At 40.2% G+C, this 13,746-nt stretch overlaps 1 protein-coding gene across 5 annotated transcripts in view; it reads left to right on the top strand.

Moving 5' to 3' along the window:
* Positions 1-13,746, top strand: part of GRIP1 (glutamate receptor interacting protein 1) — a 232,440-nt gene that overhangs the window by 174,231 nt on the left and 44,463 nt on the right. For all 5 annotated transcript variants that reach the window (XM_059816079.1, XM_059816077.1, XM_059816078.1 and 2 more), the window contains exons 8-9: positions 8,656-8,803; positions 10,412-10,581. In XM_059816079.1, the coding sequence (XP_059672062.1) occupies positions 8,656-8,803; positions 10,412-10,581 (318 nt within the window). The remainder of the gene's footprint in view (positions 1-8,655; positions 8,804-10,411; positions 10,582-13,746) is intronic.

The following is a 13,746-nucleotide window of genomic DNA, read 5'->3' as shown; positions in this document are numbered from 1 at the left end:
TCCCTTCCAACCCAAACCATTCTGTGATTCGATGGTTCTGTGATTTCATTTATGCTTTGTGCAATAGAGAAAATAGTGTTTTATATTGCAGGGTCTCAGCAACAGCACTTTACATATTACTTGCATTGTTTCAGGGGTCTTTCTTATTTTGGGAGATGATTTTAAAAAGTAATTATTTGTGAGTTCCATTCCTGGAATGAAATGCAGGCAGAATTCCATTGCTGCTGACTTCTGCAAACATTTTACAATCAATCTAATGCTATAGAGTGTTTCAGGGTGGCTTTCAGGAGCCATCCTTCAATAGAAAGGTGGTGTTTGAGGCTCAGGTTGCCAAACTAACCATAAAGGTGTGTTTATAGGCTCCCAAGTTCTGAAACCAATGTGCTGCCATCAGGGGTGGAGATTTGATTTTTCAGTAGTTCTTTAAGTGCCATCTGAATTTTCTATGTAGTATTCATTTTTCAGGTAACAAAGGAAAGAGACTGCAGAGCCTGGGCTTATTTAAAACGCATTCGGACTAGCTTCAAAGCAGCAGATCCATGATCTCCTATACAGGCTCCGTCCACCATGTCCCCTCTCTGTTTTAAATTCAGCAACAGAGAAATTGGTTTTTAAATTAACAGGGCATACAAAAAGAAATATGAATGAAGAGGTTGGGACTTAATACAGCCTTTGAGCAGAGGAGGCACCTAGGAAAAATGAAACATGAGCATGAGACGGAGTTAGTAGGAGGAAAGAGTATCCCAAGAATTGGGGAAAGTCTTTTAAGCGAAAGGGATTTAGGCAGGCTTTTGTGGTCTGAACATGAGAGAAAGTCTGAGAAAGTAAGTCCACAAGGAGACTCTGAGCGCATCCCCACCTGCACTGGTATAAGTACTTTGAAGGCAAGGGGTGGTTCTTCAGCTGGTTAGCAGGTATTTCTGAGCTGAGGAGTATGATGGGGCTAAGGTTGCAAAGTATGAGATTAGGTAAAGGCAGCTCCTAAGCTTTTGATTTGAAGAACTTGACTGAATTAGAGGCATATAAATGAATTGCAGGAATTAGGCGAGAAGACGAAAAGGGAAAGACTGTGCCAGTTATTTGACAAGAATATGAAATTGCTTGTGTATAGGGGAGGAGATAGGTGGCACATTAGTTTAGAGAATAATGTCTCCGTTTTCCATTCTGAGGTTGAGAGGTCCCTCTGATTTCACTATCACTCATTCTGCTGGCATCCTCTTGAAATTATTCCTATTTTTCATTTTTGAAATCTGATTATTCTAAAGGTGGGAAGGTGTAAAATGTCATTGGTAGCTTTTTTCCTTAGCAGCATTTTCATGTTTTCCTGTGGACTCTGTGAGCTTTCTTTCAATTAGTAGCCCAGCAGCTCCAGTGCCATGCTGTTACTGGCAATAAGGAAAAAGACACTACTATTATTATATTTTTTTTTTTTCAGTAATGTTCTTGCCACCCTAGTTCTAGCTGAGCTGGGTAAAATTAGAACAACTGTTGCTCACTCTACAGCCTGCCTGAACACACAGATGCTCCATAATCAAGGGAACACTAGGAGCACACATATTTTATGGTAGGTTATAAGTTGTGCCTTGGAGATTGCCACTGACCCTTTGAACAAGAAAAATAATTTTTAAATAGTTGTTTTATTATTAAAGAAACTACCACCCTCTCTCCCCAAATATTGCTTGCAATGTATAATGCCAGCTTACTCCGTTCCAAAAAACATTTTCAGGTAAAGTCTCACATGTCATTAAGCTTATTAATATTTTCTGTATTCCAGCTCTCAGGGTGGAATTAGAAGCACTGTCAACAACTTTTTGCTTTTCAGCCATTGTTATCAGACCTTGCTAGCTGGCACTGATTCTAGTTTTCCCATAAGATCTGAGATGAAAAAAGGTTACTCTGCTAAATGAAGCATGAACAAAGCCAGGGTGCAAACATTATCCAGTATTAGCAGAACAGAATACCAAGGCCAGTACTGCACATCAGCACCCTGTGTGTGGTTTACTTATGACCTTTACAGTCACAAAAGTATGAGGAATCAAATAATATTGCTCTGAATGAGTGATAATGGCACTACCCAGCTGTAGGGCATCTTGAATGTTGTTCCTGTGCCCTTTAGACACTGCAGAAGTCTTATTCCTGCCTCTCTTCTTTGCTACTACTTTCCCTCTTGAAACCATTGACCCATGATCCCAATCTCGATTTCTTAATTAGATCATTTAAAAAAAATGTAGTTAATATTCCCTTTTTTGCAAAATGGAGATTAGGGATTTGCCGAGATCAAAGTATCTTTGGAATACAAGGAAAGGGTATTACATAAATAACCAGCCTCCCACCCCAAAAAAATTAGTATTTAAATAACCATCAGTCAGCTCTCTGTATGTAAGGGAGACTTAGCTAGTCATCTAGTTGGTGTTAAATATGAGTGTATGAAAATGCCCCTACAAAGGAAATCAAAAATTTTAGCAAGATAGCCTAAGGAATATTTTAGGATGTGGCTGAAAAAGTGCCAAAAGTGGGCTTTTTCATCTCTCCGCATCTGTGACCTGGTGAAGTACAAAGCCATGGAAGGAAGAGGAAAGGTGTTAGTGGAGAGATGCACAGAGGAAGGAGAAAGGTGGAGAAAAGCTTCCCCACTCTCAGCAAATCTTTCTCTTGCACAGTAAAAGTAACTAGCCATTTCTGGTTTTGGCTCTTGTTTTGCTGGAGACCATGGAAAAGTCAGACAATTGGAGGAGGTTGACCACCTATCACTAGGGCAGTGTCAGCGAAACATAAGAAGGGAAATAGTGGGGCCATGATGTGATAGAGGATTATGAGTCTCACTGTCGCAGATGGGGATGCCACTGGACTGTAAGGAGTTGGGACAACTTTAAGTGTATCAGTCTTCTAGAGAGAGCGGTTTAATGGACACAAAGAATGTTCTTTCTGGGTTGGTGTTCATTTAACAAAAAATAGTCCTTATGAATACAATAAGCAAACCACATGGAGGATGACAGGATTCATTGAGTGCAGTTTAAGATACTGTTTGACAGTAATGAATAGTCTGTTGGTTAATGAAGAAAAGTGGATGTGAATGCACTCAGAATCCCTGAGTGCTTTTATGTTGCTCCACTGTCAGCTGAGAAGGGCTATAACAGGCCTTGCAAAATGGTCTGTATGGGGAGTGTCGCTGCTGAAGCCACAGATCTTAGAAACAAAATTCATCCAGTCTGTTAGAAGTTCTGCCTGTTCTTTGGGTCAGTTACCTGGGCTCAGATTTGTACAACTGGCCATGGATTTTAAGTGCCCTGTAAGAAATGTATTGACTCTGATTTTTGCCTTTCAGCAATCTAGCTTTCCAAAGGAATGGCAAATACTCAAATCTCCTCGTGGTAGACCTATGGTATGTCTGATACGTGAAATCTTGAGCCATTTCTGGGGAAAAGAAAAAAAAAAAAAGGTTTTAATGTTTCAACTGCTGCTGCCTAGTACAGAAAACAGGGGTCCTAATCCCTAATGCACTGATTCTGAATGGATGGGCACAACTATGCCTGCTTGGCATTCCCCACCATTGGTTATTCTGTAAAATGTCCTGTTGCAACTGAAGTATGGCAAATAAAGGTCCAGATCTGGCAGCAGGAGGTGGGACTGCTGTCATCCCGTTTTGTGCCTTAGACATCAGACTCACCGCTGCAGTTTCTAACTACCTTCCACTTGTGCATTGAGTGCTGACGATGGCATGTCGGTTGTCTCAACCTTTTCAGAGTAAGAGCCAACTGCAATAGAGTGTTTTGTATTGGACCCTTTCTGTAACTTGCACTGCTTCACATGCTTAAGTACACACACTCCCTACATTCTGTTGTACTTTTGTTAAAGAAAGCAAGTTCAAGGAAATGGCCATGCATTTCTGCATTTAAGGAATTGTGAGGGTCCTTCTATGAGAATTTGCTGAACAGGGAAAAATCAATGACTGTCCCATATACATCAGAGCAGCAGCATGTATGATTGCTGAGTGGGTACTGGAAAAGAATAATTAATTTTTGTGAATTAAAAAAAGAGCACAGAGAGAGTAGAGAAAAGCAAGAATAAAGTTTAGGGCATTTGGGAGTCATGGGGGGATTCAAACTGATTTCTTCAAACTGATTTGCTGTAAGTGTTCCAATGTTTTGCTCTTAAAGGAAGGAGTGTCAGAGATTTCAGATTTTTTCCAGTTCTCAACAATCTTCCTTAACTTCACTAAAATACACCTCTGTGATCTACCCAGCTACTGGTCCAATCTTTGGATATTGGTACTGGAAATTGTGGTTTAGGGGTAGAAGGTGTTTTTTTCTTTTAGGAGCATTATAGGAAGATATCCAGGTGTCATACGACCTGAGCTTAATGAGGCTTACTGCTCTGAAAATGTAATCTGTGTGTCCCATCGTTCTAATTAACTTTATGCTTTCTTGACTAGTCTGAGCATGAGGCACACAGGTACTGGTAAAAATTAGGGTTACAGAAAAAGACAAAAGAGAGAGAGGATAAAGAATCGGGCGTACTGACAAGAACTGAATGGACAAAAGAAAGTTCTTACCGGAGAGGGAGATTGCTCTACTTGCTATCTGTGGGCTGCAAAGATTTTGTACGAAGGGAACAAAGAAAGATGTGAGGAGCAGAAGAGCACTTTTTTTGATCAAGAAAAAATATTTCTGTGAAATACTGGCTTCTAGTTTGACAGGAGTGAGACACATTTAGATCTGTGAATGCATTGCTACAAAAGCATTAAAACTTTGCATTGGGAGAACTGCAAGGTTTGAGGAACTACGCATTTATTTACTGATCTGAACCAGCGCAGACTTGCTATTTTTTTTTAACTGCTTTCAGTCAGAGAATCACAACAACAACAGAGATGGCTACATAGACCTGTTACATACAATTTTAAGGTGAAAAAATTATTAGCCTGTGGACACCTAATAGGGAAGAAGCTTGGCGAGAGGAAAATTGGTGTGACATAGTAAGGTATCCACTTGTTTGTCACTCACATCATTGGTGGAAGATACAGCAGCATCCAGGCAAGATCAATAGCAGTCTTGTGGAGCTGTGTGTTTCAGTTGGTCAGCTGGCTCTTTAAGGTCAAAATCTGTTTTGACATCCTTCCTCCTTCTCTGTCTCTTTTAAGCGGCTCAAAAAAATTATTTGTAGCTTGTGTTGCCATGACTTCTGAAAAAAATAAGAAAACGCCCAAAACCTTCCAGTTAGAGAAGTGAGAAGCTACAGAGCACAGATAGTAGCAACAGAGCTCAGTGTTCCTACAGGGACAAGCTCACAGTATAGCAACACTTCCCAGCTTTAAGTACAAGAAGGTTTTGGGAAGTAAAAAAAAACACCATCATAAACTAACGAAGTTTGGTTTCCTGTGAATTTAGAGTCATTATTGATTGCAAGCTATGACTGAAGCTTTTCCCTTTTTAGGGCATTTATAGGTACTGTTTCACATGTAGATCCTCTGCTGCCTAATTAAAGCAGCTCACTTTTTGGCTTCCCCGCTGTGGGAATCCTAAACAGGTTTCTGTCCTCCACCACTCACCAGTTGTTGAACTGGATTTGACAAGCCATGAGGATAGGTAAGGATTAGCAGATACATACATTTACAAGGACATAAAAAAACGCATGTAATGTGATCACTTTATTAGGCTAAAAAAATTTTTTTTTCAACTTTCAAAATCATTTGTGATTATCTTTTGAGGTGAGGGAGGGTGGTGACACTGCTTATTTTATCCAAAACTTTTTGTGTATCGTATAAATATGATATATATGATATTTACATATCTAAAAGTATATTCAGAATAAAACCCCTTGTTGCCAGTGATTTAAGCTGTCGAATAAAAAAGTTATGCTGCTATCTAGCTGAAGAAATGTATTAGGATGCGGAAAGCAATGCTGCTTCCTCTGGGAGGTTTTAATCAAGCCTCTTGTACTGATTGAGATGCAGTGCTCAACAGTGAGAAAAATGATTAACAAAATCAAAAATCTAGAGCGTTTTTCACATGAACATTCATCAGTATATCTTATGTAATTACATAGCCAATAAATCAACATAGTGTATAAGTGCTTCAGTCACGGTGTAAATATCTTAATGACTGAAACATCTTCACACATGAATAATTTATACCTGTATGATTCATTTTCCATATCCATGCTTTACTTCAACATGATAAACTAATCCTTCTCTGTCAGGGAATGTGTGCTTGATTATTGCCTTCTGATTTCTCTTCCTTGTGTTTATTTTCCACAGTTAGACACAGTCCATTTCTTCTCTTCTGGTTCCTCTAATGTAGTTATCTTATTTATTCATCCTGTCTGCCTTGGTTTGCCTTCCCTGTGCATTTCAACAGGCACCTGGGAAATAATGCTAGGACATAAGCTGATCGTGCGTTTCTCAAGTAACTGTGGAGCAGCATCTTGAAAGATTTACTCATTCTCAACAGATATTTGCATTTAGTTTCCTCTCCTCTGCTCAAGGCAATCGTTACAGAAAGAACTTGTGATAGGCCGATAACAAGTTGAGCTTTGGCGTTTTCTGGATAGATGTGAGTTCAAACCTTTGTCACAGTGCTGATGACAAATGTTGTTTGAGTCTTCTTCCCATATGTTTGTAAATGCGAGCTTGTTCGTCCAGAAACCACTGGAATATTCAAGAAGAAAATAATTGTTTCTCAGCGCAGGAATGGGAATCAGGAATTCGTAAATTCTGCATGCTTATTGGGCTGTATGCAAGTCCCTGCATGCATCCTGCCTTACTTGGACCCTTAACCAAGGCATCTAAGACAGGAATTTGATTGCCGCAACCTCCGTCTTCAGTTACTGGAGAAAGACAGGTAGCTGCTGAGAGCAGTTTCCAACTCTAAAGCTCTTTAGTGCCTAAAGCTCCAGGCAGGAACGCTTCTGGGTGAACTCTCTTCTTTTGGATCAAAATTTAAAGTTTGGTTCAGATTTATGGAGCAGCTTATTTTAGTAGTGCCTGTGGAAGTTCAGCCTTTAAAAAGTTAGTCCCAGTTGGGCACAAAAATTAACCACCCAGAATTCATGGGCACTTTCCAAAAACTAAATCTCCCCTTCAAACCCTCAGGTTTCTAACTAGAAAAAAGACAACAGGAATATAAAAATTATTTCAAGTTGTATGGGGAAAAAGTTCTATAATAATTAACTGATGCTTTACTGGTATTGTATGTTATTCCATCCAAGCACCTTTTTTCACTTCATATGTTATACACTTCTATATTCAGTTTACCTATGTTGCACTCTAACTAGGATGAGCACCTGAGCGGAGTGTTAGTTAATCAACCTCTCATTCCATTTCTTGTATCATGGTATATAGCTTGTTAGTTTGTACAATAATACTGTCTTTCACAGTCTTTCTCTTCTGTGTCAGAATTAGATTTTTGGGCTAATTTTCTAAATTTAAGACTGAATTAATATCTTGACAGCTGTCTTTTCCTCCATACTTTGAAGCCCAGCTGCACTTCTTTTACAACTTCAGTCTTAGGGACTTCTGAGAGACATCTCAGTTGAACATTTTCTTAGTATTCTTACAGCAGGCTCCAGTACTCTGTGAATACAAATCTCTCCTATTTGCTAACAGGACATTTGGTAACTTTACTCCAGCATGTCTTTGCTTATTCATTTTTCCTTATTCTGATTGTAAGCACCTCCAAAGGCTTCTGATATCGCTTTCTTTGTCTCAGTCTTTTATGTCTTTAAAGGACACCTTCACTTACTGTATCTTACTCCACTGAGATCAGTTGTTGATCAATGGGTATCAGTTAGTAGGAATTCTTAGGCAGTCTCCGGAATGTACTTCACCCTTATCACTGCCGCTTTGTTTTGGCATTTAGGAAGCAGCCTGCTCTCTTTTTTCTTTGTTCTGTATAGCACTTGTCTCTCTTGGGCATAGTTCCTCACCACAGTCATCAATCATGACTCTTGCTGCCTCCTATTTTTTTGCTTTCTTCTTTCAGTGTTGGTCATTTACTATCTGTGTCCTGTTGCAAGTCAGTACTTTATCCAGTGACAGGATATTACAACAATCTTCTGAACCTCCTCACATGCATTTTGCTTTAACTCCTACTATTTCTAGCTGTCATGCCTCCTGCACTTTCTCTATTTTCTCCTAAATTGTCCTTTCTTTTTGTGAGGGATTTCTGGTAGACCCTTGCTTCACCTTCTTCATTGAATTATTATAGCTGTTGTCCACAGACATTCCCCTTCTTTTTTGAGAATTAATTTAGCATCCTTCTCTAACCTATTCACTTCAGTTCATATTCTTTTTCAGATAATTTTCTACCTTTTTTATTAATTCTGTTTCTTCAGCATGCCTGTTTTAAATTCCAGGTGATTTTTAGCTTAGTTGTGCAAGAGAGTGATTCGCTAACATAATCTGGTCCATCTCTGATTCTGACACTCTCAGAAGCTTCCTGACATCCCAGATTCACAGATCTCCTCTTGCTTTTATTGGTTTCAACATTAAGAGCTGATTCTTAACACCTAAACTGATGCTATTGCAGAATTTCTTTGTGTGGCATGTTGTCTGGTTAGAGGAATACTATAGCCACGGAGATTTTATGTGGGGAAATACGAAAATGGCGCAAGTACCACATTGGTATAATACTGATCTAATTTGTTGTCTAATTTTAACAGATTCAGTAGCAACAGCATCTGGGCCACTGCTGGTTGAAGTTGCCAAAACTCCCGGTGCTGCTCTTGGGGTTGCACTAACTACCTCGATGTGCTGCAACAAACAGGTCATTGTCATAGACAAAATCAAATCTGCAAGTATTGCAGACAGGTGAGTGTGACAGAGGGCTGACACCGCAGGTCCATACATCCATTTTATTTCTACTTTCGTTTGGTTTGATTTTAAAGAAACCCTTCCATTTTTGATGAATTTAGCTGAACCAGATGCTCTCAAGGTTGCTAGGTCTTAAAATTAGCACCTTGTCAGGTTGTTGTTCCATACTGCTGAGTTTAAGACTTCCAGGGCACCATTTACTTTAACTCATTCACATAGTGTTCAATGACATAAGCCAGCCCCCGTGTAATATGTGACTGTCTGCTTGCACTGTGCAACACAGAAGTTTAGAGGTCTGCTCTGACTATTAAATGTAATGCTGCAGCAGAGATTAGTATTTAAAAAAAATAAATAATCCACTGGAATTCTTAAAGTAAGCATACAATATGGAACAGCTGTCAGGGGAAGTAAATTTCGAGGCTTTGCAACCTTGAAGTGTTCTTTTAGAATATATCACTCATTCTTGTGGCACAGTGAAATGGAACTCCTTATGTCTGGATTTTTTTACTGATATTTTAGAATATGGATGAGGTATTAGGAAGACTGGCTTCTGTATTTTGGAGTTATTTTGCTGTAATTTTTTCACTTCATTTAAACCTTTAAATAAAACCATTTAATCCATTAAAAAAATGATAGAAATTTTTCCCCAATGGTCTAAGCCTCTGTTAACAGAGCCGTGGGATCTTCTCTGGGGTGCGTGCGTGTGTGTGTGTGTATGTGTTTATACATATACAGTATATTTCTATATACATATCTCTATCTAAAAAACCCTTAAATATTACGTTTCAGCAGCAAATTCCTCCTGCATGTCCCCAGTCGCCCTACCTTGTAACTCCTCTTTGACAACGGTGCTTTTGGTAGCACCCACTTGTAGCAGTGAGTCTACAGCTCCTCTGTGGGCTTTTCCCTACAGTAGAAACTTTGAGAGTGACGGCCATTGATCCAGGGGTGTTCTCCAGTTCAATGGTGCAGGATGCTTTAATTTTCTCCCTCTGTTTTTTCCCATTTCACAGGGGGTAACCAATTAAAGGAGCTGTCCACTTGACTGGTACGTCGGGATGCTGACTGCTGTGTTTGCATTTCTCAACTCATCCAGTAGCCAGTCTCTTGAGTGCAGCGAGATTTAGCAGATAGCCCCCTCCCCACCCCACTCCTCAAGTCACCATGCTAGCCCTGGTTTCATTATTTGTTTGACTACTGCATAATTTCATCATCATTTACAGCTTTTGTACTAATAAATGTTTGAACTATAACTCAAAAAATGATGAACTGGGTGCTTGTGTGAGGGATATGTGACCAAGTTACTTGAGTCTCCTTAAGCTCTTCTCATTTTATTCTGCTGCCATTCACACATATTTTTATAGTCAGCTACCCCATTCCAGTTCTGTGAGTGATGTCTTGGCATATACTGTATTAACAGAATTGTTTTTAAGGTTTATACTAATAAATATAAAGTCTGACCAGTGACAATGCCTACAAAACACAAATCTCTCTTGAAAAAAAAGAACATGCTTATAGTTGTCATGACCAGTTTGAAGGCAGTAAAACTCATTTTCCAAGCAAAAAGCATACCTGATCATACTGAGTTTTTCCCCTTTTATGTAGATGTGGTGCATTACATGTAGGAGACCATATTCTGGCCATTGACGGCACCAGCATGGAGTACTGTACGCTAGCAGAAGCAACGCAATTTTTGGCTAACGCAGCGGATAATGTCAAACTTGAGATCCTTCCTCACCACCAGACACGGCTAGCACTGAAAGGCCCAGAGCATGGTAAGAGGATCTGTAGCACCAAATACCCCTTTCTTTTTCAGTGTTTTACTTTGCCTGCCCTTGCTGAATGGTGAAGAAAGCTATTGCAGCAGTTATGTCTGTAAATGTTGTTTCAGCTCCCCGGGCTATGCTTCTGCAGTTTCTGAGAAGTTCTGTGTTTTCTCGGTCTTAATGTACCTTCTGAGATTCCTATGGATAGAGAGGGAAATGTTTTACTGAGAAATGGCTCTGCACACTTGTAGATGTACATAAAAACACCTGTTGACTCTACTGTTGCAATCATTGGGGGGGCAACTGGGTACTTCAGTAAATGAATCTCTACATTGCTTCTTAAATTTAGAGGGGGGAGAGGAAGGACCACAACCAACTTCTTTTCAGCATATTGACTTGATAGTCTGTTATGACCACTTCATTAATAACACCTGTTCTCCCCTAAAATACCTCAAAAACCCACCATATTTTCTCTTGTTAATGGCATTATTATTTATTGCCATCACCTTTTAAATTACTTCTGAGATGGCTTTTGGGTTCATTGTCAGTGCTTACGAAAAAGGTTTGTTTGGAAACAGTTCCCTAGATCCTAGCCCTTTTTCACCATGATGTTTATTTCACACCAACATGCTTGAAGTGAATGGCTTTCCATTTTCAAATCGAATATATATAAAATGTCTTAGTATTTGAAGATGGGGGCTGCCTGTCTTGTCTTCTAACTAATCCTGAGAAAGTAGCTAATTCACAGTATTCATAAAGTCAGTCTGAAATATCGCATGTTGATGGATGTCAAAGAAGTAACAAGGGTTATCAAATACACAGAGAACAGGTACCTGTCTTGCAGCATGAACCACTGGTACCATTTTCTGAGCCTATGGTACTGTGCTTCTGCCTCCTTTAGACCAAGACAAGATTTCTGAGGCCTAGAAATGTCAATGATGGTAAATATTCTTGGACATCTAAGATCCAGGCTGTCCCTGGATAAGCGATGGTCTAGTCAGTTTGTCAGAGTGGTGAATATTGAACTAGTGGCTGAGGAGACCCTAGTTTCTCTTACACCAGGATGAACAAAAAGTAACACTCGCGATACCATGTTCTTCCGTTATTCAGCTGCACCTCTTTCCCCTTTCTATTTAAGCCGGTTAGAGGGGCAAAGGAGCAGGGAGTGATACTGCAGAAGCAGAATGAGATGGAGACCAAACTTTGCAATATATTTCCATTCTTTTCATTTATGATGGTACGTTGCAAACAGATCTTTCATTTTTTTGAAGCAAAGATGTCACACAATCAATTTCTGGCTCGCTAAAGAACCTTTGAAGAGTGTTCCTTTTGGGAAGATGAGTACCAGGGCCAAAGATTTACATAGATGATTGTATTACTTGAAGCAGTTGGTTCCTTGACCAACATTTAAAACAAATTGTTGCTGTTTAATGTGCTAGTCACCTTGACCCAGTGTAGATGCTTAGAAAAAGTGATGCTCTTGCCGTGCCAGAGTTAAGAACTGGCCGTTACAAAGTCATATCAAAGGGATCTGCAAAAGCTACGTAAGCGCATCTTTTGGGGAGAAATCTCCCTAAGGTAATAAAGTTGTGTTATTAAGTAAGGCAGAATAACTATGATGTTTACAGGCCTTCCCAGCCCCTCACCAGGTGGTGCTACTCCAGTATCACGACCAATTCAAGGTGTAACATGCTTTATAGAAGCAAGGACCCTCTTGGAAACAGCCTTTCATCAGGTGTGGTATGGCCTAGATGCTGCAGAGTTTGAAAAGCTCCCTTTGTGTGTCTGGGATAAGCTGAGTCATTAGGTCTGTATCTCTTGAGCTCACTTATTGGTCTTATGGGAACATGTTAGGAATTTAAAATGGGCAGGAAAGTCAGTATATAAAATAAATTGAAATTTTAGCCCTAAAATAAAATGGAGAGCACTATAAAAGATCAGATTTTTTTTTTCATGTTTTCTTCCTTTACACTGTGCTGCTAACATTCATTTCTCTTGCTGCCCCATTAGTTTTATGTTTGCTGTACACAACCTTGGCTTGGAATAGCTCAAATTACTGCTAAATTACTGGAGTTACACACGATAGGATTTTCTTTTACAGAACTTCTGTTGAATTGGGATTATCCTTCTATAAGCTGAGCAAACTGAATTTGTGTACCTTCCCACTTTGTAGGACATTTTTATCTCTACTCTCAGCATGAAAATAAAACATTAAAAAAAAATCAAAGCCTACTAGATAATTTCCTGCTGGAAGCAGTCTTTTTGATTAAACAAGGCTCACAGCAACTTGAAAATAATGAAAATCCACCGGGCCACATTGTTCTTACCAGATTTTAATTTTTACACCATAGTTAAAGTTTGGCCATCTTGCTGTCTGTGCACGTAATCAAAGAGATGGTTTCACGTGAGAAGGTATGATAAGTCCGTGAGGTACATACGGCCGTATCAGGCTACTGCTGCTGTTTCTGGGACTTTTCTGGTTGACATGAGATTTTCCAAAGCACCTGAGGTCGCTGGCGCGGTTGCGGGTGGGTGAGGTATCCCGAGGCGCAGGCTGGCGGGTGGCGCCGAGCGCCCTCCTGGTACTGGTGGCGCACCCCACCCTCGCCTTTGTTATCTGTTGAGGGGGAGAAAACTAAAAAAAATAATTCTTTTGATTCAAACACGTGGCAGGGCACAGCAGAGGTGCTCTCAAGGAGGGACACAGGCTCGGGGCACCCTGACTTGGGGTGCAGGGCCAGGCCTGGCAGTGCCGGGGCCCCCCGGAGTCCCAACTGCACTATAAGGCCGCGGGGACATGGTGGGCCCCTGTACTCTCCTTTTCCTCTCCTTTCCCTGGTGTGTACTTCTCCCTGTAGTGACAGGTGTTGCTTTTGAGTCAGAGGAGGGTTAATATATTCAGACAATTAGCAGATCATTCATTACTCGTGCAATATGAAGTGAAACAAAAGGATAGCTTTTCTTCTGGCAGTGCACGGTGTTTGCTGTGGTGGCTACCCTTTTCCCCCTTATTTTGTCTCACGGAGTAAGATGTGAATGCAAGGTGTGGGTCCAACCTAAACAGTCAAGATTTTTGGCTACTGTTAAAGTCCAACATGGGAACATATGTGTCTGTAGCCATTATAGATACAGCAGGCAGCAGAGAGACACAGGTCATGCAGCTCATGGGCCAAA

The sequence above is a fragment of the Gavia stellata genome, chromosome 4, assembly GCF_030936135.1.
Source record: "Gavia stellata isolate bGavSte3 chromosome 4, bGavSte3.hap2, whole genome shotgun sequence".
NCBI lineage: Eukaryota > Metazoa > Chordata > Aves > Gaviiformes > Gaviidae > Gavia > Gavia stellata.
Note: the sequence above shows the minus strand (reverse complement) of the source record. Positions and strands in the feature narration are given on the sequence as shown.